This window comes from Bacillus rossius, chromosome 1 (assembly GCF_032445375.1).
Source record: "Bacillus rossius redtenbacheri isolate Brsri chromosome 1, Brsri_v3, whole genome shotgun sequence".
In the NCBI taxonomy this organism is placed as follows: Eukaryota; Metazoa; Arthropoda; class Insecta; order Phasmatodea; family Bacillidae; genus Bacillus; species Bacillus rossius.
Genome location: NC_086330.1, coordinates 43,924,063 through 43,950,400, shown reverse-complemented (window position 1 = coordinate 43,950,400; position 26,338 = coordinate 43,924,063). Strand labels below are relative to the sequence as shown.

General features: G+C 37.8%; 1 protein-coding gene across 1 annotated transcript in view; it reads left to right on the top strand.

The window, feature by feature from the left end:
* LOC134535395 (lachesin-like) overlaps positions 1-25,283 on the top strand; it is a 69,844-nt gene extending 44,561 nt beyond the window's left edge. The window contains exons 5-10 of the mRNA XM_063374472.1: positions 5,469-5,597; positions 10,650-10,788; positions 19,456-19,604; positions 20,028-20,090; positions 20,180-20,245; positions 21,429-25,283. Of these exons, the coding sequence (XP_063230542.1) occupies positions 5,469-5,597; positions 10,650-10,788; positions 19,456-19,604; positions 20,028-20,090; positions 20,180-20,245; positions 21,429-21,586 (704 nt within the window). The 3' untranslated portion in view covers positions 21,587-25,283. The remainder of the gene's footprint in view (positions 1-5,468; positions 5,598-10,649; positions 10,789-19,455; positions 19,605-20,027; positions 20,091-20,179; positions 20,246-21,428) is intronic.
* Positions 25,284-26,338: the final 1,055 nt, after the last annotated feature.

Genomic DNA, 26,338 nt, shown 5'->3' with positions numbered 1-26,338 from the left:
TGAAGCGACCCGCATTTCGCTTGGAAGAGTTGTTCAGGCTATGGGCTTAGAGTTTGAGCCGCTGTGGCGTATCACATATCCTCCGTCTAAATTATATCTACTAAAGGTAAGGCGAATGCCAAGAAGGGTCAGCTTATTTTCATTAAGTATTATTCTGAAACGGCGGTCATAATTTTTAAAAAGAACACTTTTTTTTTAATTATTCAGGGATCTTCGTACATTCCTTGATAAAGTGTTTTCTTTCTTTCAACATAAACGTGCAAAATCATCCTTGGGGTGTAAACACAACCTTCAATAACTTGTTCAGTCCAAAGCAAAATATCTTCTTCAACTCCCCTTTTTAAATTTACTTTGTTTTCAATGGGCCGCGCAACTCTGGAGGTTGCAACAAAGTGTAGTTTCCACGGAGATCCAATTAACTGTGCATTCTTCGTTGGAAAGTCAGTGATTTCTAACAAAGGGCTAAATGCATTCTTGCAAACAATAATATATATATAAAGCGAGTATTTCCATAATGGCGCCTACAATCACAGACACGTCACGCCAATGCCTTCTTGGCTCCATGCTGTTCTCGTGAGGGTTCATTTATTGATTTCCCACGTCGATGATGATGTTTGATTTCAATCACCGCGGATGTTTCGCGATACCGACTGATTCAGTACTACGTCGAAAACTCGTTGCAGGTGATTACGTGGCAAAAAAAATACATTAAAAACACATTTACAATTTTTCCTTATTTGATGATCAATTTTTATAACACCGTTTATCGAATATCTGAAACTACTTTCATTCAAGCAATTTATCTCTTTAAAAAAAAGTGAGCTAATCTTTCAATACTTGCCAGAGATGTGTAACATCTTACCTCAGTAACAAGCAAATTAATGTGTTCTTATGTTGCAAATACACTTATAATACTTTGAAAAAATGCTGAGCGTGAAAAAAATTATTCCGTAAATTGTGTTTTAAACTACATTTCTTGACGCGAATCACGCGTAGTTTCCGCGCCCACCGCTAGAATTCGTTACCGGAGCAGCTACTTCGACTATTAAATCTTTCGATTCGCAGACCGAAGTTTTAAACTATATAGTGAAACGACTCCGATAAAACAAAAATTACTTAAAAAATACTAGCCCCCGGTTTCAGACCTAACTTTTGACATGGAATTTTATTAAAATACTGCCCATATTGATAATATTCACTAAACAGTTTATCCTATAAAGTTTCCCTTTGTCGTTGTGAACTTTTATTCACGCCATCCGCCACAGCTGGCCGCACTGTGGTTACACATTTTCGTTTCATGCGACTTCTTTTCCAATTACTAAATGACTCCTACCACATGCCATATGTCGAGAGATCAGATATTTCACATCAAAAATAAATGTTACACGTTAAAGGTCAAGGTCAAAGGCTAAGATGGCCACCGTGAAGTCACAATACAAGATGGCGGTCGGCACCACGCACCATACTCCGACTCCGGTAGTAGTAGGCCCTTTTATATTCTACTAAAATGAGAATATTTATTATGTTCAGCCAGTTTTCTTAGTATTTTAAAACTTGAGATTCCTTTTTTCTATGGCTATTTCAGTCTGCCAAATGTATTCAAGGGTAGTTTCGCTATCATAAAGTTTCATTTGGCATGCCAGTAAGTTTGGTATGCACACTAATGTTTACGAAAGTGACTCTATACGGGTTTATGTTGCTACACATGGGTCTGCCATCTTTGTGTTACATTTCCGTTCATCGACTTCCGTTCCATTTTTACGAAATTATTCCTATTAAATGCCGTGTACCGAGAGCTAAGACGTTTACACGTCATAAAGTTGCCGGTGGTGTTAAGGTCTAGGGACCACGGAGCGGAAAACTACGTACACTTTTTCTGGAAGTCGCACCGTGATGATTCTACCCGATCGTTTGAATAAATCGATTTATTGAGTTCCGTTCGCGTGCTGGGCCGCTCCCGTAGTTATGCCCGTGACGCGGTGCACTCTTGAAAGGCAGCAGGAAGCACAGTTGCGAAGGGGGGGAAAATAATTAACGTGAACTCTCACTTACGCTCGTCCGCTCACGGAGCTCCGAGTCCACGTCGTGGGCAGGGAGATGAGACGAAAAGAAAAAAAAATAATTATAAATTGTGTTATGAATTGTGGGAGGTCTCGCGGCTGTGAAGAGAAGGTCGTTCGTTATATGCCGGTGAGAGCGTTCGCCCTTCCGCCCCCCCTTCACCCAACCCGTCACCATGCCGCGGGGATGGAGAAAAAAAAATTACAAAACTTTTGTACTTTCTTCTCTTCCTGTATTCTCCGCGCGAAACTCGGCGAAAGCCTCTCCTTTCTGCAAATGAGCGACTGTAAAAAGAAAACTAAACACAGAAATTGAACGTTATTTTCTGAGTAGAAAGCTGCTCTTTTTTTTTAAGTTAGGTCTCAGAATTTCTTGTGCCCCCCCCCCCCTTCCTAATTCAACGAAATTCTGCACCGCAGAAAACCTTTTTTCTTCTTATATTTAAGTATTCATTTGGTTCTACTATTCTAAATCATCAGTTCAGATCGTATTTCTTACCGCAATATATTTAAGTTGAGATTTTATTTTTCATTACAATCGCATGCACGTGAACTTTACTTGGAACAACTTGCATTTGCATTCGAAACAAATTGGAGCCGGTTGAGAGTCCCTCATTTAGGGTGACTGGCCGCTTGCGCTTGTAAAATTGTAACTGAAACTGGAAAGATAAACGTAATTCTTCCTATCCCTCCACCCCAGATGTTCGCCATTGCCTGCAGTAGGTACTACCAAATATTATGGATTTTCAGGAATTATTACTTATGTCCAGTTACGTAACTACGTAGTGTTATGTAAAAAACATACAAACTTAAGGACTGCTCAAAATCGTTGTTTCGTACCATAAACATCGCTCATATAGTCTTATCTATTGTGATAAAGAAAGTAAATATTTTATGAAGTGCTTAAAATAAGTATGAATCGTGAAAATTATTTTTGCTTTTGAATTACTAAGGGGTTTCCATCCCTATGTAATTTTTTAAAATACTTGATGGATGGTTTATCTAGTTACTGAATACAAGTGGTGTTAGCTTTTTTGTAGAGTTAGTATTCAACGTAAACTTAATAGCGTTTGTAAAGATCGCAGGCTTTCGAGGCCATTGTCTGGTGCTGCTTAGCTTCTGGGTTGTAGCCGCGTCGAAGGAGAAGATATCGCCGTTTAGCGCTTGTTTGGCGCGTGTTGAATTGTATGCATGGATGTGATTACTGATGTTTGTGCCTGGAAATTGGCAGCACTGCATCAGATATTCCTTATATTGATCTGCTGAATTTTCACGTTATGAAGCTCCAGAGGTCAGGTGCTCGTTTATAAGGCCATCGTTCGAGTGATCAAAACGCGCCTCCCGCCAAAGCGAAACGGTTTAGATTCTCGGTGAGGTGAAACCCGGATTTTTCATAATTGGTAAATTTAGAATTTAGCAAACGTTGCCACAAGACGTTGGGTTTTCTCGTAATACTCCCCTTCCCCAGCCCGTTCATTTCTTCAATAGTCCATTCTTATCACCCCTCATCGTCCCTTACGGCCTGAATGCATAAAAATACGCTTGGCTTTAATACTGTTACGAGGATGCTAGAGACGAAACAAAGAGGCAGGCCAGTCGTAACCAAGCCCGCCGACCAACAGGGGAGGCCCCACCTAGTGGACACATGTAACGTTCTTCACCCCGCTACATGGTAAACCTATTAGAGCGGCGCCTGTATGTCCCTCTTCGGGCGTTCGGCACGACCTCAGAGCCCCGTCCGCGTGAAGTTACTTAACTACGGACGCCATTATTCTCGAAACTTCGGGTGTTAAGTCGACGCGACACTTCGGAGGGCTGCGAGACCTTTTTAGCGCGGGGCTGAGACGTGTTCAAACGGCGAGGCCTACCTGCGAAGGAGTGACGTGAAGAGGGTGAGCGGTCCCTTGGCGAGCGATAGCGGGCGACGAGCGACGGGCTTCGTACACAAAGATTGGATCATCGGGGACCGGAGCATCTGGCACGGTGTTGTGTGTCCGCGGACGAGTGAGTAGTGTGAGGCAGTGTTGGGACCGAGACGAACAGGAAAGATAGCGACAGTCACACCGAGCTCCAGTGTAAAGAGTAAAAAAGATGTCCTTACGAAGGTGCGGTTGATTTGTAAATGGACTTAAGGTTTTTGTGATTTAAGGAATAAAGTATTTTTAGTTAATAAATAAAATTGAAATTAATTATTAATTGGGCTATCTTTTCGGGACCTGGTTTCTCCACTTGTAACAATATATTTATTCACACACACTTCATTTGTTATTTCAGTAACCAATTATTATTTTAACTGTCGGCGAAACGCCACATAATTCGGATAAAAAATATACGTTAAAAGCTTTATCTAGGTTCAAAAATGAATCTATTTGGCCCCTATTTTTTATCGACTTTTGTGAAACGGCCCACAAATACCTTTGATTGGATCTGTAGGCGGGTTTGACCCGTAAAAAGAATTTTCGAAGTAGTCGTAAACATTCTTGCCATTTTGATATTTTTTTTTAATTTGCTGAGAGTGTTATGAATGGGTATTTTAGTTATTTAATTAAAATGATAAACACCCACACTTTGTATTGTAAGTCTGATAAAATGACGATTTTTTTTACTTATAAATTTTTAATGGTAATATTATTCTTTTTCATAGTTTAAGTGTATAAAGATTACGTGTTTTGTTGTGGACAAAAATAAAGCTTTTAAATTTGACTGACTACCTTTAGGTCCATTCTAAAATGACACGGAAACTGAGACGGATCACATAAACGGCGACGGATCTCACGGAAGAGAGTTTCTACAATAGCACGCAGACGAAAACGGACCCGTACGGATTAGCTCTTCCCTTTACGTTGCTCCGTGCGACCAATAGAAGCAGAGTACTTGGCTGCAGTGGTATCCGTATTTGTTTATGTTCTAAATACGATAAAAAAAAATTCAAGTACAAGAACATAGTGTTATATTATTATTATGTAGTTTATTATTTTATTTTTTATGTTAATTCTGCCCATGCTATGATTTCAAAGCATATTATATATTTTCTACATTATTATTTCGTAACCTTAACCTTGCAATGCACTCTCATTGGATGTCATTTTTTTACGTTTCCGTGAATTGTGTAAGCAGCAGACGCGATAGTGAAATGGTCCGGGAGATCTGTATCCTTTTCCGAGCCATTGCAGAACGGGCCTAAGTAAACCTCGCTATGGGTGGTCGTAGCTGGTCCGCAGTAGGTGAATGGCCATCCATCCACATCCTTCTCTCCCCGAAATTCTGACCTGGGTCCACCACTGTATTTAATTTTAGGTGGTCGTAACAGCTACCAGCCCCGTGGTGTTGCACGTGCACCAACACTTTCTAATTAACACTGGCTGCCATTTTGAATGGTTGCCAGCACCTACTACGTCCTTGTTGCAGTCGACATGTTCAGCGGAGACACGCTGTTCCTCATGAAGATCGACCGCACCCAGATGGGCGCCTACATGTGCATAGCATCGAACGACATCCCGCCGGCGGTCAGCAAGAGAATCTCCCTCCACATAAACTGTAAGCAAGAATTAATCTTTCTTTTTTTTTTTTTAATGAGTTAACATCGTAGGTCTCGGTACATGAAATTTGGTTGGAGTAATTTCGTGAATGAAGCGTAAATGTGCAATCACGATGCTGCCATCTGTGGCTGATAGCGCGAACCAAAGTACACAAAGACAAAGCAAAACTTTATAGTATTAACTGTTTAATGAATTTTAACAAGATGGGCACTATTTTAATAAAAAAAAATTGGCAAACATCAGGTCCAAAGCCGGAGTTTAGTATTATAGGAATTAGTAGTATAAAAATGACGGTCCGGACACATGGAGTCTGGAGGAGGTGTGAGGTGGGGTCAATGACCGACCACCTTGACGTCACTGCGGTCATCTTGGACTCAAAATTACTCAAAACATCACAAAAATTCCTTAAAAATTATTTTTAAAAATTCCCGTTTCTAGGGAAAAGTTACCCTTTTATTTCCCAAAGAATTCTGAAGAGGCCAGAGGCCAAAATTCCTCAGAGAGGGGCAATATTCTTCAGAGAGGGGTAATATTCCTCGGAGAGAGGCAAAATTTCTCAGAAGCCCCATCCTTACCATAAACTTGAAATCATTAATTTTCGATAAAAAAAATTCCGAAAAAGCTCAAAAATTATAAAAAAAAATTGCTTGCTTCAAATATTTAGTTACCTAATCCACCCCGGTTCTGAGTTTGATTCCCATGGATAGCAAACTGTAATGTAAGTATAAAAAACTAAAAAATTCTTAGTTACAATTTAAATAAATTTTTTATAAAAAATAGCTTATGTCACACCCCCAATCTGGGATTCTAAACAAGTTGCACTTTTGGGTATAACCCATAATATGGTAAATCTGTAATTTTCATGCTAGAAAAATAGGAAAAAAATTAATTTCATGAAAAAAATTATTTCATAAAATTTTAATTAAAATTTTTGCCATCTTGAACTAACACGTCACTGTTACACTTTTAGTTATGGTCGCCAGTTTGGATTCTAGTAACGTTACTCTTTTGGTTATGCCCACCATCTTGGATGTGTATTATATCGTTGCACTTTTCGTTACGACTGCCATTTTGATTGTAGAATTTGACGATTTTCGTTATGGCTGCCCTCTTCAAAATCCGTAATTATTATCCGATTTAACGAGAAAAAATTTAAATTAATAAAAATTTTAATTTAATTTTAATAATAAATATATTTGCATCCTAAGTTTGAACCTGGTGAGGGCGAATTAAAAATCGCAACGGACCCTTCCTCCAGGGAAGACACCCGACAGACTGACCTCCCACCACTAATGCCAAGATAGATATTACGCCATGTAACGTCATGACAGCCATCTTGTTTTCGCCTTCTGGAGGCCGCCATATTTGATTATGTTTTCGTCTGCTAGAGTGCGCTACCGACACATTAGTTTAAATTTTGACCGCTATAGTACAGGAGTCATTTATTACATGGCGTTTGTCATCTTGTCATTTTGGCGCCATCTTGAAATTATCTAATTATTAAGCAAGAAATTCCAAAAAAAAATCAAAAAATACTTGTTTATTTGCTGAGCGATTCGATCGATATCTGTACTTGGTTCGATCCTTACTCAATGCAAAAAAAAAAAGATAATTTAATTAAAATACCTGGAAATGACAGGAAATTCAAGGAAAAACACAAAATTACAAAAACAATTAACTACATAAATTCTACAAGGGCAAAAAAAAATTACAACCGTTTCTCGAAGTCTTTAGTCGTCTTAGAAGGCGAAGCGAGTGCATGCCTTGACATGTGTTTTCAGGACACATCCACATGACAGTCGTTTAACCAGCCACGTCTTGTTGTAATCTATTCATGTAAAGACGGTGACCAGGCATATACCAGTCGGTTGGAAAGTTTATCACGTCCAGATGGGTACGCCAATACGGTGGCCAGATACGTCTATACAGTGGTCAGGAACGCATGGCCAGTAGGTGGCCAGCCACATCCAGTTGGTAGCCAGGCTCATCCAGTAGGTGGTCAAACACATCCAGTCAGTGGCCAATAGGTATTTTTCGTCGATACTCGGCGAACATTTTAAACAGAACATGTAAAAATCATGCCCATAGGCCAAACGTTTCCGAACCAAGAGGTGCTATTCGCTGATACGCGACCAACATTTGAAACAAGTCATGTTCAATGTCAGGCGTATATACCAGTCGTTTCCTAAACACGAGGTCAATCATCTACTGTGTACAGGCTTGTCGATGTTCATTCGACAAAAAGGAAAAACTTTATAAAAGGAAGCACATTCGACAAAAGAAAAGGACATACAATACACACACACAACACTTAATGAACACACAGGACATACACAGGACACGCAATACACACACAGGACACACAGTACACAAGCAATTAACACACAGTGCACAAGGAATGAACACACAGTACACACACTGGGCACGCAATGGACGCGCAATACAAACACTAGACACGCAATGCACACAGGACACACAGTACACATGCAATTAACACACAGTGCACAAGGAATGAACACACAGTACACACACTGGACACGCAATGCACACACTGGACACGCAATGCACACACTGGACACGCAATGCACACAGGACACACAGTACACACACAAAGAACACACAGTACACACGCATTGAAGACCAGGTACACACATTGGACACGCAATATACACACAGGACACATGTTACACACGCAATGAACACACAGTACACACGGAGTGATCACAGGAAGACAAAAATTTCAATTAAAAATTTTATTAATAAATTTTTTATTAATTTCTTTTTTTTTCCGATTTTACAGAATAAAAATTACGGATTTTCAAGATAGCGAGCGTAACGAAAAGTGCATATTTTCTATAATCCAATATGGTGGGTATGACATAAGCCATTTTTATTTAAATTTTTATTTCAATTATATTTAAGAATTTGTTTAATGTTTTATACGAATTAAAGTTTTATCGCCCGGAATCTAACCGAGGACCGGGGTGGATTGGGTAGCTAAATTTATGAAGTAAGCAATTTTTTTATATTTTTATAAAATATTTCGTCATTTTTCGGTTGAAAATTAAAGATTTAAATTTTACGGTCAAGGTAGAGGTCTGAGTAGTATTGCCTATCTCCTAGGAGTATTGTTCTCCGAGGAATTTTTGCCTCTCCAGATTTTTTTCGGGAAATAAAAGGGGAAATTTTCCTTAAAAAAAGACTTTTTCCTTTAAAATAGGGAAATTTTTAGGAATTTTGAATAATTTTTTAGAAATTTTGAGTAATTTTGTGGTCATCGTGATATCAGGGTGGTGGGTCATTGACCCCTCCACTTGAATCCATGTGCCCGGAACGCTATTCTTATTCTACTTTTTTTTTTTCCTTTGTCCAAGCCATTTTATTATATAGTTTAAAATTTCGCTCTGCAAATCGGATGATTTGATAGTCAACGTAGCTTCTCTGGCAGCGAATTAGAGCGACGGGTACGGAAACCAAGTCCAGAAACGTAGTTGAAAACACAGTTTCCGTATATTTATCACAGTCGGCATTATTTGAAAGAATTCTACGTTAAATTTCGTGCTCGAGTTTCGTATTAGCTATAAGTGTATTTTCAACATAATAACACATGAATTTGCTCGTTACCAAGGTTATATGTTATATATCACTGACGAATTCTTGAATAATCGCTCGCTTTTAATACTTTACGTATTTGCTATTTAATTATATAAATGCATAGAATCAAGCCTTCACAGTCCCCATATTTGGCCTAGAATAATATTAAAATATGAAAATCCAAATGGAACCTTGCTTAAGTCATGTTATAGTGCGTAAGACAACACTAAATAACCATCTTGAAAAAAACATCCTTTCACAGTCTGCTTGATGGCAGAGTACATTTCCTCTCTCAAATTATCATCACTGGAGAATTTTCATGATTTTTCCAGGATTCCAAAGTTGATTACCTGACTTCAGCTGTAAATACAATAATAGCCCGTCGCCTCCCTCCGTCCTTCCGTCATCGTCCAACGATCACGTGACCTGGGCCAATCCTAGCCACCCGTCCTCGAAAGCCTGGCAAGCTCTTAACCTGTGTGATTTGTATATATATATATTTTTTTTGTTCAGATGTTTTGCATAGTGTAAAACATTGTGGTTGTTAAAACTCACGTCCAGTCAATCCAATCACGACTCTGAATTTTTCCGAGGGTTTGCTGGCAAGATACATACGTGCAGGAACACGACATAACATTAAAACGCGTTGGTATAAGTCTCTGAGAGATGATTACGGATATTTGGCAAAGGTTATTTTTTAGGTGGACATTCTGACGGACGGATGAAGTCATGTTGTGAATCGCTAGGTTGGGGAGGTGTGAGGCGTCGGGCTACTGTTGAACCCGACTCAGGGACGTCGGAACGTTTTCATGAGTGGGGGGGCGAAAAGATGTATCACACTTGCTCAGTCCTAGAGCCCTCCTCCGGAAAAATTTGGAATTTTGGATGCAAAATTGTGCTATTTAATGAGTTTCCTAACCAAAATATTAAATATACCATTCCAAGAATTTGATGACGTAGTATGTAATAAATATTAACGCTCATTCCTAGATCTTGACCTCTCGACAAATCGCCTCTCTGTTGTTCTGGGCCATGGAATGGCTTGATACTCTTGACAGTACATGTAGTACAATTAAAATATAATAAATGCCATCCAGGAATTTTTCAATCATTTTACAGTATATTGACGATCATAAATTTGATTTTCTAATCAATGTAATCACCAATGCAACGTTTGTAACTACTGGTTGAGAAATATACTACTAGGACCAAACATTTATTCTGGGGAAAGGAAGGGGGAGAAATAGCTACTCTCGCCCCCCCCCCCCCTCGCCCCCCCCCCAGCATGCTTAACAGCACGGGGGCGACTCGCCCCTGCTGCCCCCCCTGTTCCGACGTCCCTGCGCGACCCCCCTGATACCCTGACCAGTCTCGCAGACTCTTGTCAGGACGTGGACTAACCAAGTGCGCGCGCGCGTGTGTGTGTGTGTGTGTGTTTGCTCGCCGGCGGCCGCAGTCCCGCCGGTGGTGAAGGTGCCCAACCAGCTCCTGGGCGCGCCGTTCGGGACCGACGTGCAGCTCGAGTGCCACGTGGAGGCCTTCCCCAACACCATCAACTACTGGCTCAAGAACAGGCAGGAGATGCTGCTCAGCGAGTACGTCGCCCGCATTTGAGGGGGAGGGGGCAACTTCTTCTCTGGACTATATTACCTACATCTACATCTTGGGCCAATGGCCAGTGGTTAATTTTTTTTTCTTTTTCTTTTTTTTTCGTTATTTGAATCTCTTTATCACATCGTTGTCAATCAAATACTGGCATTCAAAAATTTTTACACCCATGTGCATTACCCGGGACTCGAACTCACGACTCCCTCGCTTTTTTTTTTTTTTTGCCGGGTGTGCATCCGACTACGTTACGGAGATTTGACAGGAGCCGCTAAAAAAAGAACTGTATGGTTGAAAAAATGCCAACGTCAAAAATTTTAAGTTTTAAATATGAGAGAAAACTTTATATAATTTCTTAAACATAATATAAATAAAAAATAATAATTTTTTTACGAGCTTTCTTAGTTCAGAAGTTATGGAATGGTGTATTAGTATATTAGCGTACTTATTGATCGTAATGTCAAAATATTAAATTTTGGAACCGTTTTTGCCTATGTTAAATAATTTTGGTAGAAATGAATTAAGCATGTCTTCAAAACAAAATCTTGTGTGTACTTTGCTTTTGCTCGTGTGTATTTTTTGCAATAGAAATAAAACTTTCCGGCCTTACAGTTTTTAATATTTGAAACAAGATATAAAGCATTATAACCAAATTTATTAGTTGCTCTTTATTGAAAAATAATTTGTCCAATGCGTAATAACGCAATACGTTTTAATATTACCAGCAACGAACGACCACAAAAACAGTAACATTTACTTTCGAAAAGATTACACCTTTTAGGTTGTTAGGTTGCCTCTAAATCCCGCACAGTTCGCTGATTTCCAAAGAAAATAATAACGTTAGTTTTAGCGTTGAGTTGTCATTCTTTAACTTCCTTGCTTTATGGCTCCACCGCCATCGTCGACAACCAAGGCCGTTCGGGAGCCAATAATATCATCAGGCCCCTCCCCATTACTTAATATACAATTTTTTTTTCAAACACCACAGTAAAAATATAAAACTGAAAGTTACATGGCCATAACTGCATATGTCATTTAGAAAAAATTACATAAGTTTGTAAGGTTTCCAATTAATTTTCCAATTTAAATAATGTAATAATGTAGTGTAATATTTAAAAAAATGTAATTTTTGTCCTTGGCCTGACATTAGTCAACATAAAAAGGAACTCAACCCACCACCCCCTTCCTCCACAAGGTGGCCGCGGTCAAACATCTGAATATCTTGGTCAATATCCGACTTATCCGTGAAGTCCGTCTCCTTTATCCGTATCATTGTAGAACAAACTTTAGGACCTTATCTCGTCTGCATCGAAGCCAAGGGCGTTGGCATTGGAGAGACGTGGGGGGATATATGCAAGTCCCCCCCCCCCCCAATCCGTACATAATTTAACATTACCACCAAAAAATAAAAGAATTTGAAAGCAAATAGCAGGCAAAGAGGTTCTATGCCCCCCTCATGAAATAAAATTCTGCATACGCTCCTGATCGAAGATCTTGTTGTTAGAGACAATAGATACGTGATATAGAAGTGGACAATTGCCAGAAGGCATTGATGGGGGTGCCGGGAGGACCCTGATAAAAACCCTCCCGACTCAACGATTCTCACCTGAGAATAATCCGGGTATGCCCTCACCGGGAAACATACTCGATCTGGCAAGTAATCTCACAACTGGACCTCCATGGCCTCTTGTTATATTAAAGACAAACACACGAAATAAAATAGTACATGCACAGGAATGATGGATGGTTTGGCACCATCATGAAAATAAAAGGAAATGAATATTATAGGTATTTTTCGTCGATACTCGGCAAATATTTTAAACAGAACATGTAAAAAACCATGCCCATAGGCCAAGCGTTTCCGAACCAAGAGGCGCTATTCGCTGATACGCGACCAACATTTGAAACAAGTCATGTTCAATGTCAGGCGTATATACCAGTCACGATGAGGGGTGATGAGGGGTGATAAGAATGCGATTTAATGTGGGGAAGAACTGGGTTCGTAAGGGATAGCCCAATTAAGTTTTATTGATTACTAATTATTACATTATTAATAAATAATTATACTTAAAAATGTCCGAGCACGAATCACTGGCACTTAAAATTGTTTATTCTCAAGTCACTGAATGTTTGTCCAGTTCCAGAGTTTGCACTCAACAGTGGTTCGCCCCTTACCACGCACCTGTACACGCACGCAGTCTCGCGCAACTCAGGCGCCGCACTTTCACGATCCAGTCGAACTGCGCGTCACGCCTTCTCGTATGGAGGAGAGAGGGGGGGGGGGTCTCTCTTCTCTTCGCCGATGTCGCACTTCCCTTTGCTCGCGGAACTCTCCGAACTCTCGGACCTCCGGAATTGTCGCGGAACTGCCGCGGAGGCAGGCGTCGCGGCTTAAGGGGATTGGTGCACCAGCATCGTATTTAAAAAAACAATATATTTGTTGATGATTCAGCTGCTAGAGAAGATTTGAACCATTCTGGTGTAAAATTTATTTATTTATTTTTTATTTTAATTAAGTTATTGCTGATTTTCGGGAATTTTTTAAATTCAAGCTTTATTAATAAACTATAAAGAATTCAGTGGTAAAACTTTCGCAGATAAATTTTCAGACACGGGAGATATGACTGTGACCATTATTTTATCTGTAATCATTATTAATTTAACGTATTTACAATTTGAATTTTAATAAATGAGCTGCTACGAAATTGCGTGATATTCATTTGCGAATTTAATAACATTCGCGTTTTCATTTGTAATTCAAACGCCAACATATCTGTCGGCTGAATGATTGACTTTATTTTAGTCTTTAGCTTATTGCAGTCGGACCTAAAGTAAAAATGTAGCTGTAGAAATTTGAGCAGCGTGCAAGCTCGGATACGAGAAATTATGGAGCGCGCTGGACAGTAGTGACACCTTGCGACAGTTTCCCCAACTGTTTGCAGCCAGTGTTTTCTCTCGTTCCCACCCAGCCACAGCTGTCTGCTGTTTACGAAGGGGAGACGGGATTTCGCGCGAAACTGATATGAAGGTCAACGTATTCATTTTCAGTAGATAAGAGAACGTGTTTGGTCTATCTCGGCGTATAATTGAATGGTTATTCCCTGTTATTATTTAGCACAGTGATTTAGCGAGATGTTTTTTGTTGTAAGCGTGAGATTTATTCAGGAATAAAATGCCGAAGAAACCTCCACCAAGCAGAGTACACAAAAGAACAAAACTATCGAAAGCCATTAGAGCGCTTAGAAAAAAGAATAAAGAAAGATAAGAGATTATTTTATTATAGCTTTTTTAACATACATTTATTTTTCAGAGTTGCGTATGTACAACGCGATGGACGCGATGCGACAACAATAAGATGTGTGAAATTGTAAACATGCTTTTTTTTTTTCAGCATGCGTGAACCATTCATAAACTATACTCAACATGTATCCGTATAATTACGTTTGAATTTTTTTTATGACAGGCATCAATGTTAAAAAGTTTATTAAGCCACAATAGACTTTTTTTCAGAAAAATAAGTGTAGCAGAAAACACTCAACATAGTCTCACACAAAATCAGTTTACATGAATGCAGTTTTAAGAAGTAAGCTACGTAAATAATAGTTAAACATAATTTAATATCTGCTGGTAACGTTTCCAAAGTATCAGCTTTGTCTTCATTCACGAACAATATTCGTGGCTTTATTTATTTATTTTGCTGGCGTTTCGTTGGTGACTGTTAGGACTGCAAAATTAGTAAACATTTTTCACCCTATCCTGAGTTAAATCTAAGTGTGCGTGGTTAGATGAGGACCTAGATGTGTCTCATGCTTACGCCTTTACACTCTACTCATGCGGGTATTAACCATGCGCGTAAGGGCGCGTTGCCAATGACCTGTACGATAGTCTCAACAATGCTCTACGGACTCGAAAAATGTCACCTGCTCATTGGCTACTTGACTTGTGACAACTGTTTGTTGTAATGCCTGTGATTCATCGTTGATTTTGTTGAGGAGTTTTCAGTGATTCAGATCCTCCCATTTAACTGTAGCCGAATTGAAGAAGCAGTACAAATGTTACATGTTTGAATTCATAGCGAATGGAAACCACAAATATTTACTGATGTAGTGGTTGGTAAAAAAAAATATTATTCGTATCGCGTCCATCGCTTCGCGCCATGCTGGCTCCTATATTATTATGGATTTACAAAATATAACGATTCATTTACGACACTTAAAATAAGTTGTGTAGGATTTTAAGAATTCACTTGAATTAATATTTAAGAACATATTTCAGGATAACTTGTGAAGACGCTCGTACAGACGGCACCGGTTGTGATGAGTCATTGTTACCAGAGCAGGTGTACACGAAGTGGCATGTGAAACCTCAACACAACTCGAAAATCAGTACCGTAAACCGGGGTAACTTTGGGACTAGGGGTGTAAATTTGGGACAGTGAGTAAGTTCTGGCTTTAGGATTTCCTGTCAAGGCAATGTATTTAGAAGTGGTAAGCAATCACCGCTTCTATATTCGCTGGTATGTGCTACTATCTCATGGCATTTATTTGAAGCTGTAGTTGCACTGGTGGGATAGAGGCAGTGGATATGTTTTCAACCACATGTTGTTAATATTTTTGTTTTTGTGTAAACTTTCGTACGCACTTTAAAAACGGCAAATACTTCACGAAAGACAGGTATGTATTTGAAGAAGTACAAGCCTTGACATCCATTTAATGTGATGCTAATGTTTTTGATACTTGCATTTTATTTTATAACCTCAAAATAGTAAATTTTCATCACTTGGTGGGGTAACTTTGGAACTGTCCCAAAGTTGCCCCAAAGTTGGCGTAATATGTTTTACTGCATTTTTTCTTCATATTTTTCAGAATAAAGCGACCAACCATGCCAATAAATCCCGAACATGCTCTTGGTACACGGCCATATAAAAATTACACAGAGGAAAACTTGAATGAAGCCTTGCAAGCTGTACGGAACAAAACATTGTCGATTCGCAAAGCTTCAACAAAATATGGTATTCCAAAAAACACTTTGCACCTAAAAAACCAGGAAAAGAATTTTAAAGCTGTCGACCGAGCTCCTGTTTTCACAAATGAAGAGTAGTTGCAATTTGTAAGTCACATTGTAGCCGTGTCTAACTATGGATTTCCTGTGGATATGTTTGACCTTCGATGTGTTGTCAAGTCCTACCTGGACCGCTGTGGAAGAAAGGAGCTACGTTTTTAAAACAATTTACCAGGAAATGATTGGGCGGAAGGGTTCATGCGACGGCACAAAGCAATATTAACTCAGAGAACAGCAAATAAATTTCTTACGCTAGAGCAACAACAGAAGAAAAGGTTGTGAATAAGTTTTTTGATAATTTGTAAAAGGAGCTGATAGGAATTCCAAAAGTGAATATTTGGAATTACGACGAAACAAATCTTGTAGACAATTCTGGAACCAGAAATATAATCACGAAGAGGGGAATTAAGTACCCTGAGAGCAGGGGTGCAACAATTAAATTTCCAAAGGAGGGGGCAATATAACTTTTTATAAAGAATCATCAATCCCCCGTATTGAAGCGGGGGGTCCAGGGGTCCTCCCCCGGGAAAATTTGTATTTCAAGGTGGAAAATGGTGCTATTTAAGCAGTTTTATTATCTAAAAATTGATTACACAGCACTTTCTTTGCCCCCGTTTGCCCCCACTTCAAGGTTTCGGAGGGGGGCAAAATACCCTTGCCTCCCCCTATTGTTGCGCTCCTGCCTGAGAGGATACAAAATTTGTCTAAAGCGTGCACATCTATAATTGTTTGTGGAAATGCAGCAGGGGATGTAGCACCACCTTATGTAAACTATAAGACGGAGAAGATTTGGACAACTTGGACTGAAAACGGACCCTCGGGTACTCGATACAATAGAACTAAATCTGGTTGGTTTGATGGGCATGCTTTTGAAGACTGGTTTACATCTTTAATGTTGCCTGTTCTAAACTGCCAGGAAGGTATGGTAATTCCAGACTGAATTTTACTCTGAAATAATAAAAGTTTCCTAACTACAAGTGATTTTTGCTGCAAACGTAGATCAAAATCTTCCAGGATGCGATTTGCTTAGGTAAAAATGTTAGTATGATCGACTCTTTAATGTCTAAATTATAAATAAATAACAACAATAGAACTTCCCAGAAAGTTGTGATAAACTGACGATATTGCGCGAGTAGCAGACCTGTGCGTGACTACAGAGAAAGGCTATTTTCCTTGACCGTTAAGATTTCTGGGACAAACACCCTCTCACAGCTAGGGTCATAAAATACGGTCAAACTCTTGCAAAAACATCCACCACCGCTCTTTGCCACTAGCAATTTAACGAAGTCAGCTAGGCGCAGCACTCCAATAAATTAACTTAGAAAAAAAAATACTAAATATGTAATTCTATCAATACATTTTACAACACAACTTATGTTTTATTTATTTTCTGGAAAAAATAATATTATCATACGAATTATGTTATAAAAGTGACAAAACTCAATAAGTAAATTTACGGTGTATCGTTTTTTTCAATTGTTATGTAGTAAACTAATTTTATACAATTAAATATATATTTTTTATAATATAGGCCACATTAAAATTTTGCATAGTTCTGATCTAAAATAATATAATGTATTAGAAATAAAAAATAATTATATTTTTGGTATTAAAATAATTTTTAATAATAAAATTTTTGTAACAAAATACGAACACACATATATAAAACTAGAGGTCCTCTAGAATTTTTATTTACAAGTTCCAAGCAGAAATTGTTTAGCTATTGTTAATTTTATTGTATCAAAAATCATTCATATAAGAAAAAAGAATATGTATATCTCAATAGATGTAACATGAATACACCCTATCATATGCATTAAATATATTTTAAGTAATCCTTAAATAAGACCAAGTTTATTGAGTGTCGCAGTACGCAGCGTGTTTCAAAGCACGCCGACCGTGAAAGATCAGTACGGCCGCAGTACACTGCAACGCTCGGGCAGCTTTAATGAGGCAACTAATTATGCTAGACTCTTTATAAATATACTATCTTAAAGCTAAAAGTATAATTATAGACATTTATTTAGACATTTTATCGCATTGGGCTCTTCAAATCGGTGTAAATCGTATTTTTATCTGGGTGGCAAAGATTTAAAAAATATGTCGTGAATTAATCTCTTTATATCATATCTTAAATATTAAAAATTTAATTTTTTCTTACATTAATGGGTGAATTACAGTTTCTCGATTATTTTGGTAAGTTTACGGACAGTCAAAATTAAAAACTGTATAAATGGGTAGCATTTTAATGTTTTTAATTTGCTGTCACCTAGGACTTAAATGCAAATTTTCGGTTATAACGCACAAGGTCTACAGCGGTAAACTTTCGGTATGTTATTAAGCACAGTCAACTCTACCAGAGTACAAAAATCTGGAGTAAAACGAAAGTCTACACGGGGAAGGGCGGCTACCTGATCCGAGAATGAAGGATAGGGCGAGATGGGAAGCGAAGATAAAAGCTGGTTATCGCGGTTCGCTTTCCTTCCGTGTTGGAGAGAGAGAGAGAGAGAGAGAGAAAGGCGATATTGTGGAAGACCTTCGAAAGATTCCCGCTAGATGGCAGGCCTCAGAGCTGCAACATTCGACAACCTCCCCTCACAGAAGCTCTCTCGCCACTAACTTGCCAAATCTCACCCGCTAGCTTATATACGTGCTGGCTGGCCTTACAGTAGTAATAAACAAGCATTTATGAAATACTTAAGCTCATTTCCAACAAATTCTGACGAATGACTGTTTTTTGTCCTGCACCAATCCCCTTAAGTACCTGAGGGCCGTCTTTCCAGAACCGACGAGAACGGCCGTGACGAGTCGCGACATCCCGGGCCGACCAGACGCCTGAAACATCGAGAATAGCGTCGCTTGTTCAACCCCACTCCGCGCGGCCGCTCGCGGAATACCCAATACCGCTCACCGATGGATAACAGCGCCGACGAATGACGTGCGCGGGGAGAGGGGGGGGAGGGAGGTAGCGACGACCCTTGTAATCCGGCCAGGAACGCGTGGCATGCCTTACATCAGTGGATTGCACGTGACACTCCGCATGACTCCAGTGGCCTAGGAGGGCCGCCGGCCAGCTCCGAATCTGGCGCGTGTCAGGCCCTTGCGTTCGTAACAATGTATTGTGCGTGAATGAGTTGGCATCCTTAAGTTATTTAAAAAAGAAAAAAAAACATTGAATTTTTTCTTACTTTTGTTATTATTGATACAACTCACCATGTTTGCATTTATATAACTGAAAATGAATTAATTTTTTTACTGCTGGCAATATTACAGTGTTTGGTTCGCATACATTTGCACTATTTTTGTTAAAACTTTTCAACTAGTCATATCATATCCTCTTTCCCTCATCCTCATCTTGACTGGCTATGCACGGTGAACAGCACACCACACACATGAATTATAGTATAGTGTCAAACTTCCTGAGCACTGATATCATGCTAATTCTGTACAAGTTCTATAAATACTATTGCAAGATATGTATAACATTTTGCATGTTTTTGTTTTTTTTTATTATTCTAAATCAATTTTAGCTTAGCCTTAAAATATTGTTTTAGTAATTGGTTTACCTGCTAGGTTTTGTTTTCTTACTGTTACAGAAAAAAGCACATGATAGAAGAGATTCGCAGCTCTTACAAAGTACACATGAAACTCATCATCAAGGCATTGGGGAAAAGTGACCTAGGCACGTACACTTGTGTCTCAACAAATTCTTTAGGACATGCGGACGGAACAATTAGACTCTACGGTAAGTAGTGAAAAATGATATTGGAATTAAAGCTAAACATGCATGTATTGCATTACTAGTAAAGCCTGTGTGTCTGAAAACTAGGAATTAACAGTACAAATATAAGTTTTTTTTTTTAAATACATTCAATATTAGCGGAGTAAAAGATTTAAACTTTAACATTTGCTGAGATCCACAGACCAAAATATTGCTGTAAATCTATTCCACAGGAACAAAAGTGCAGGTACAGCTAGTAACAGATTGATTTGTTCTTTGTGTTTTGTAAGTATGTTATACCCCTTAAAAGAACTAAGCACTATTCATTTATCTCATATCCTAGAGCCTGACATAGTATGGATTGCATTGTCATGAGTGGTAAAAATAGAAACAACAAAACAAAGTTACAAAAAGTATTTAATTCCATGCCTTTTTTTTTGCTTGCAGAAATCAAAGTTTCTACTCGAATGCCAATCATCCCTCACACAAAGCAAGCAATCACAACCCCAGGTGAGTATAAAATTGATTCAGAATACTGTTTTGTTGCACAAACTGTACATATTTTCAAATTTCCTTCTTTTCTTTTTTTTCCTCCACAGGATTTACTGTGCCAAACAGGAGTTACACTTCATTTGAGTTCAACAGTTTCGTAACCACAACGAATGGTAAATATCACTTTATTGAGTACTGGTTCAAAACATCTCCCTAGTTACAAATCTTTTTTCATACATTGTTTCAAGTAGGTACCTACCTCTAATCACTACTGAACATATATGGACAGAAATTGTGTTAGTACATTCCTACATTATTTTCTTCTATAATTTTTTTTGTACATGATTAAAATTAAATTCATAATATAACGATGCCTGATTTTTGTAAATGGTTTAATAAATTCTATAACTGCTTATTTTAGTAGCTTTAGAAACTATGCATACCAATATAAATTTCAGCTCTAATATTAACTAGGGAATGATGTACTTATGCATTACATAATTTTGAATTAACTGTTGTATTTAGCATTTTGTCATAGAACAGTTTATATTTTAGTTTTAACTCATAAATCTCTAGGGTTTGGATTTACCCCGAAACTCTGAAAAAACAGAAATATAGATATTAGGAAAACCATTCTGTGAACAAGCGTGCATGGGTGAGATTCAAAATGGGAACAGATAATTTTCATGGCCCTGTTTTCATACTGCTAAATGTGTAAGCCAAATCCTAACATAAAGGTCAAAAATGTTTATAAAATGAACTAGACAAAAAATCATTACTTTCCTCATGGCCTCTTAATGAGAGTTTAAGGGAGATTAGAAGATTAGAATTTCCCCCCTTCCCCAAAGGTCATCTTGGATTTTCAAACTTTATTTAACAGGTTGCGACATAACTTCAACATTGAATGTTTTAGCTCGAATTGGCATATTACTTATAGCTATGGAAACTTGTTCAAATCAACATTCGTGAACTGGTGTGGTAATTATGCCAGTTGTAGTCTCCCATGTGAAATATATTCAGGTACAGATAAATGCTTGTGAATAAGTTACTCAAGAGGTTTCAAAATTCAAGGTTGTTAGCTGGAAAAAAAAAAAGTTCAATTATATAATGTCACTAGGACAAATAAAAAATTACTTAATGATTTTGAGCGTAATAAATGGAAACATAGTGAAAGCTTTTATTTCATTCATGCGGTTACATACAAGAGCATGTTGGCAAATACCAGATTAGAACCGAAAACGAAAGTCCTGCTTATTTTATGCTTTGTTATGCCAAAAATGTGAAGAATCCGTGCTGTGGAGGACTTAGCCTGGTCAAGATCAAGGTCAGCGCTGCGATGGGGCCTGATGTGCACAGATCCGCGGCGGGCGGCGGCGACGACGACGGAAGGCTCGCCGGAGCAGAACCATCTCTTGCCGGAGTTCAGCTACGAAGTGGCAGCGGACGTGGCTTCCGGGGCTGCCTGCCGGACCCTGGCTGGCCTCTTCGTCCCTCTCCTGCTGTTGCTCAGCTGATACCGCTGAGCCGCCACTCCCCCTTCCTGTGTCGACCAGCGTGAGCCCCGTACTGAGGCTTGTAGGTTTCAGTCACCTCCAAGTCATAATGTCTGCGCATCTCCAGACTAACAATTCCTAATGACCCTGGTACAGGATGTCTACTAAACTGCAGATTTAAGTATCAGCAAAATCTATTGCCACAAGCATGGTTCCAGAGGGTCTTGGGAAGAGGGCAGGGGAGTAGAGGCAATAGCCCATCCCAAGCCTGAATTTTATTTTATTTATAAGGTATATTTAATTTTAAATATGTGTTAAACTTTTCTTTCATCAAAAGATTTTATGAAAATATTAATTTTCTGTATTTAAGACCATAAATATTCTAAATATTCCAAGGCTAATCTGACTTATTTAATATCCTGTTTTAAACTGCATCATTTTATTTTGTAAGATAGCCCCTTCCAAAACTCTTTCTGGAGCTGCCCTTGATCGCCACCTTGTGTACTTCAATGATTGAAAAATGAATAAACTACTAGAATGTAACAAATATCTGCAATTGATGCTAGACCTACCCCTTTATAAAAATATTTTGCTTGTGCATGTGTGAAACATACTTTAATGACTAAAACAAACAAAGAAAAAAGAAAATTATTGACTTTATGGACTTCACTGATCTCTCAGCAGACACATTGCTGAAGACGCGATTACAATTATGACCGGAAAGTCCTTGCTATTTACCACTCTTGATACTGCTGAAACCTACAAGTCAAGAATGAAACTTTAGATAATAGCTGTGGAAATATGCAAAGTTCTCGAGCATTCAGTTAGCATTAAGCTGAAAATTTCCCGAAATCCTGTTTCTTCCAGCATTTTGCCTACCTATCCGACACATATCAATATTCATTATCGTGGCAGTGGACCTAACTACTTATATTTAGGTCCAATCACGTCTGAATGGAGGAACACACAAACATTAAATTTTTTTTTTCTTATTACTTCAGTTTAAATAACCCATTTCAATGAGACACTGTGACCTTGCAGTACTGTTTGAGTGTGAAATTCTTTGGGCACAGCAGTGAAAATGTGCCCGGGTGAGACAAAACATGGCATGTTTCCCAGAGCTATAAACTGTTAAAATTCCTACTTACTGTAACCTCCACGTCTTGCACTTGAAACGGACGTTGATACTGCGTCCTCACAACAAGGAACATGCTCCTGGGCAGAGCAGCCACACGCTGACATCACATTCGACCACATTGTCATACAAAACTCAAATTCTGTTACTTCAGGCTTGAGTTCACACACCTTGTTGATATATTTTGTTTTTTTCCTCATTACTTTTTTTTTTTAAATGTTTCTTAAATTTTAACTTAACAACTCCCTTGCATTTTTTTGTTCCACCATAAATAATTTCAACAGATATTCACATAGTGTAATACCCTGGCTGTTAAAATGTGTACAAGTCTTTGTAACATCATTACGTGCACAACTTCTTACACCCACAATATTACACTTAATGACTATCTGTTGAAATTATTTGTGGCAGAACAACAAAAGCAAAGAAGTCATTGAGTTAAAATTTACAAATTTAAATAAAAGTAATAACAAAAAACCAAAAAAATATCAACATGGCATGCAAAACCAGTCTTAGGGTACATAGCCTGCAGTTAATTTACTCTTCAACATTTCAAACCATTTTAATAAAGTGCCAAATAACTTTTTAATTTTTTTTCAGGCAAAAAAAAATTATTTTAATAAGATATTTCATTTCCAACATACTGATGTCAACCCTCTTGACTTGTACCGAAACATGAACGGCGACACTGGCCACAGAATGCTTATCACATTGTGGTTGCAGTCGAATGGCCACCCATTATGAAAATACATATTTGTTGTTGTAGCATAATTCATTTGTGGACTGAAATAAATTGTTTTTTAAAAAAAAAATTGATTTTTTTTTTATGTCTATAATCAAATTGTTACCTCTCTCCATTCACAACTCCTACATCAACAATTAAAAATAGTTTCAAAATAACATCCCAAAAATTGATTCCTAATAAAATCCTATGACTATTAATTGATCTTTAACAGAAAAATTTGTAAACAAAATGTGGTAATTAATGATAAAATGACCTATTTTGTTAAGTAAAGAAATATACATATTTCATTTATGTTATGTTTATATAGAAAATGACTACAAGTATGTGTATTCTAGTGTAATTCAAACTATAAGTAATTAAATAAAAAACTTGAAACTCAAAATGATATGAAAATATAAAGCAAAGAGAGATTTGATACTAGGCTATTTCCCAACTATTTTACTTGTTTTATGTTCTTGTAAGGAGTAATCAGCAAAAGTCAAGATGAATGTATGAAAATATTGTTTTTTTCAAGAAAATTAATTAATTCACCTATCATTATGCATTATATTATATGCAATTGATTCTATCAGATTTACACAAAATTTTAAACTACTGTTTAGGTTGTTACTTTCATGAAGTGATCTCCCAATTAATTTAGAAATTTTAACATGTTTTTGTGAGAAAAAAAATCTAGCGAGTTCAGTCACACCATAGAGTCATGAACAAAGGATGACAGCACGAAAAAAAAAATGAACAGCCAGTTTCAAGTGTACAGATAGTGGTATTTCCGCCATCATAAAAAAAATACTACAAGCAATCAAACATATTCCTTTGACTGCATTAAAAAGAGGTAAGCCATCAACATAACAGTGCCAAATAAATAAAAAATATACAAAAACAATACAGAGATCTCCTAGGATATTCCAAATACACCTAAAAGCATACAAGAAGTTGGTTTGAGGGGTCAAAAGCTTTTCTTCCCAGTCTCCTTCGACAATTACCCACCATAACATTACACTGTTGTATACCAACTATCCAGATTATTATATGTATATAAGTGTAAGTGTGTGTGTGCATTTATTTATTTATATGACACGTCATAAAAAACTGTCAAAAGTAAAGTCTTAGTTCAGCAGATGATTTAGAACCTCATTAAAAAATACAGTATGTCCATAAAAGAATTTCCCAGTTATAAAATTTAATAGTATCAAATGTAAGCCTTGTAGAGTGTGGTTCAAGGTCACAATTAAAGAGCAACTCAAACAGTTTTAGATAAGAGCATGCACAAATACTGCTTTGTTGTTTTCTCACTCACAGCACAAACAAATAGCTCTTACTACAATTAGTAGAGGGTGAACCTACAAAATTTATTTGGCAACAAGACGGAACCCCTCCCCATTGAAATCTCTTTGTACAAGAGTGGTTGAACGTCGAAGTCCTTGACCGCTGGACTGGTCGTAATGGTCGAGACGACAGAGCTCTTTTTCGCTGGCCTCCACGTTCAAATGACATAACGCCATGCAATTTTTTTTCCTTCAGGGCTTTATAAAAGATTGTGTCTACATTCCACCGTTTCTGAATGATTTTCCAGAGTTGAGAACCAGAATTGAAGTGGCTATTGCTTCGATAAATTCAGACCTATTAACCAAAGTGTAGTTGGAATCTAAGAATTTGACTTTAGGTAGGATGTGTGCTGTATAACTAAAGGTGCACGTATTGAATAGTATTTATAAAAAAAATAGGTCATTTTAACTTCAACTTGATGTATGATTTGGTGTAAATAGTCTATATTAAATTTTTACAATATACCATTGAAACAGGATATTCTTTTATAGACACCTTGTACATTAAGCTCAAAAAAATATATAAACCACCCATCTTGGGCAAATCTCGCATATACCACTGCCTAAACCTCCAGAAACTACCACAATAATTTTAACACCGTCTGGTACGTCTAAATGACGTGAGTGAGAGAAGGGAAGATGGAATGAAGGCAACAGAACTACAGAGGAATGAGCTTACTATGGGAGTCAGGTCTCCAACCGCTACGAGGGAGTGAGGCGTGTGCAGGCAATGCAGTAACTACTGCGCATTAGATTCTCCGAACTGGTACAGATTACTCTTGTCTGACAGAGAATCACTGCTGGTAAAAGTAACAGGTAGGATTTTATGTTTGATACCAATCTCTGTTATAACACAAATAACGAACGATACCAATCTCTGTTACAACACAAATAACGAACGCAGAGTCCGTACCCAATTGAGCCACCGTTTGTGATTATCTCAAAGGTACCATCACTTTAAAGCAGAGTTAACCAATTTAAACCAGAATAGTTTAAAAGCAAGTGGTTTTTATTAAAAACAAAATGTTTTTTTTCTAATAATTTTTTTTTAAATAATGTTTTTTAGAATAGAATATCTTAATATTTTTAATGAAAGGTCTACTTCCACTCTAATAAAACTCCTCTACAATTAAATTAATTAGTTAATTGTAGTCAAAGTATGAAGAAAAAAAAAGGGGGGAAATAAATAAATTTATTATTTTTAAAAAACATTTCCTATTTTTTAGAAATCCCCTTTCTTGGGAAACACCCATTCTATGGAGAATCCTCTTCCTGTGGGGAAATACCTGTTTCTGCGGTGAAGTCCCAGTCAGATGTGCAGATTGATGGACTTCAGTACTTTGATGTAACTTTTCTGTTTCAACATGAGTAACAGAAAGGATGTTGTATGGATTTCAGTTCTACATGCTGAGAACCAAAATAACTACGTAATATAATAAAAACAGCTGGTTTAAACAAAACAAAAACTTAATTTTTTTTCAAACCATGCTTTAAAGCCTCTGTGCATACTGTGTGGCATAAAACCCTGCCTTCACCATTTTGACGGTGGCAGCAGGGTTGGGCGGGGT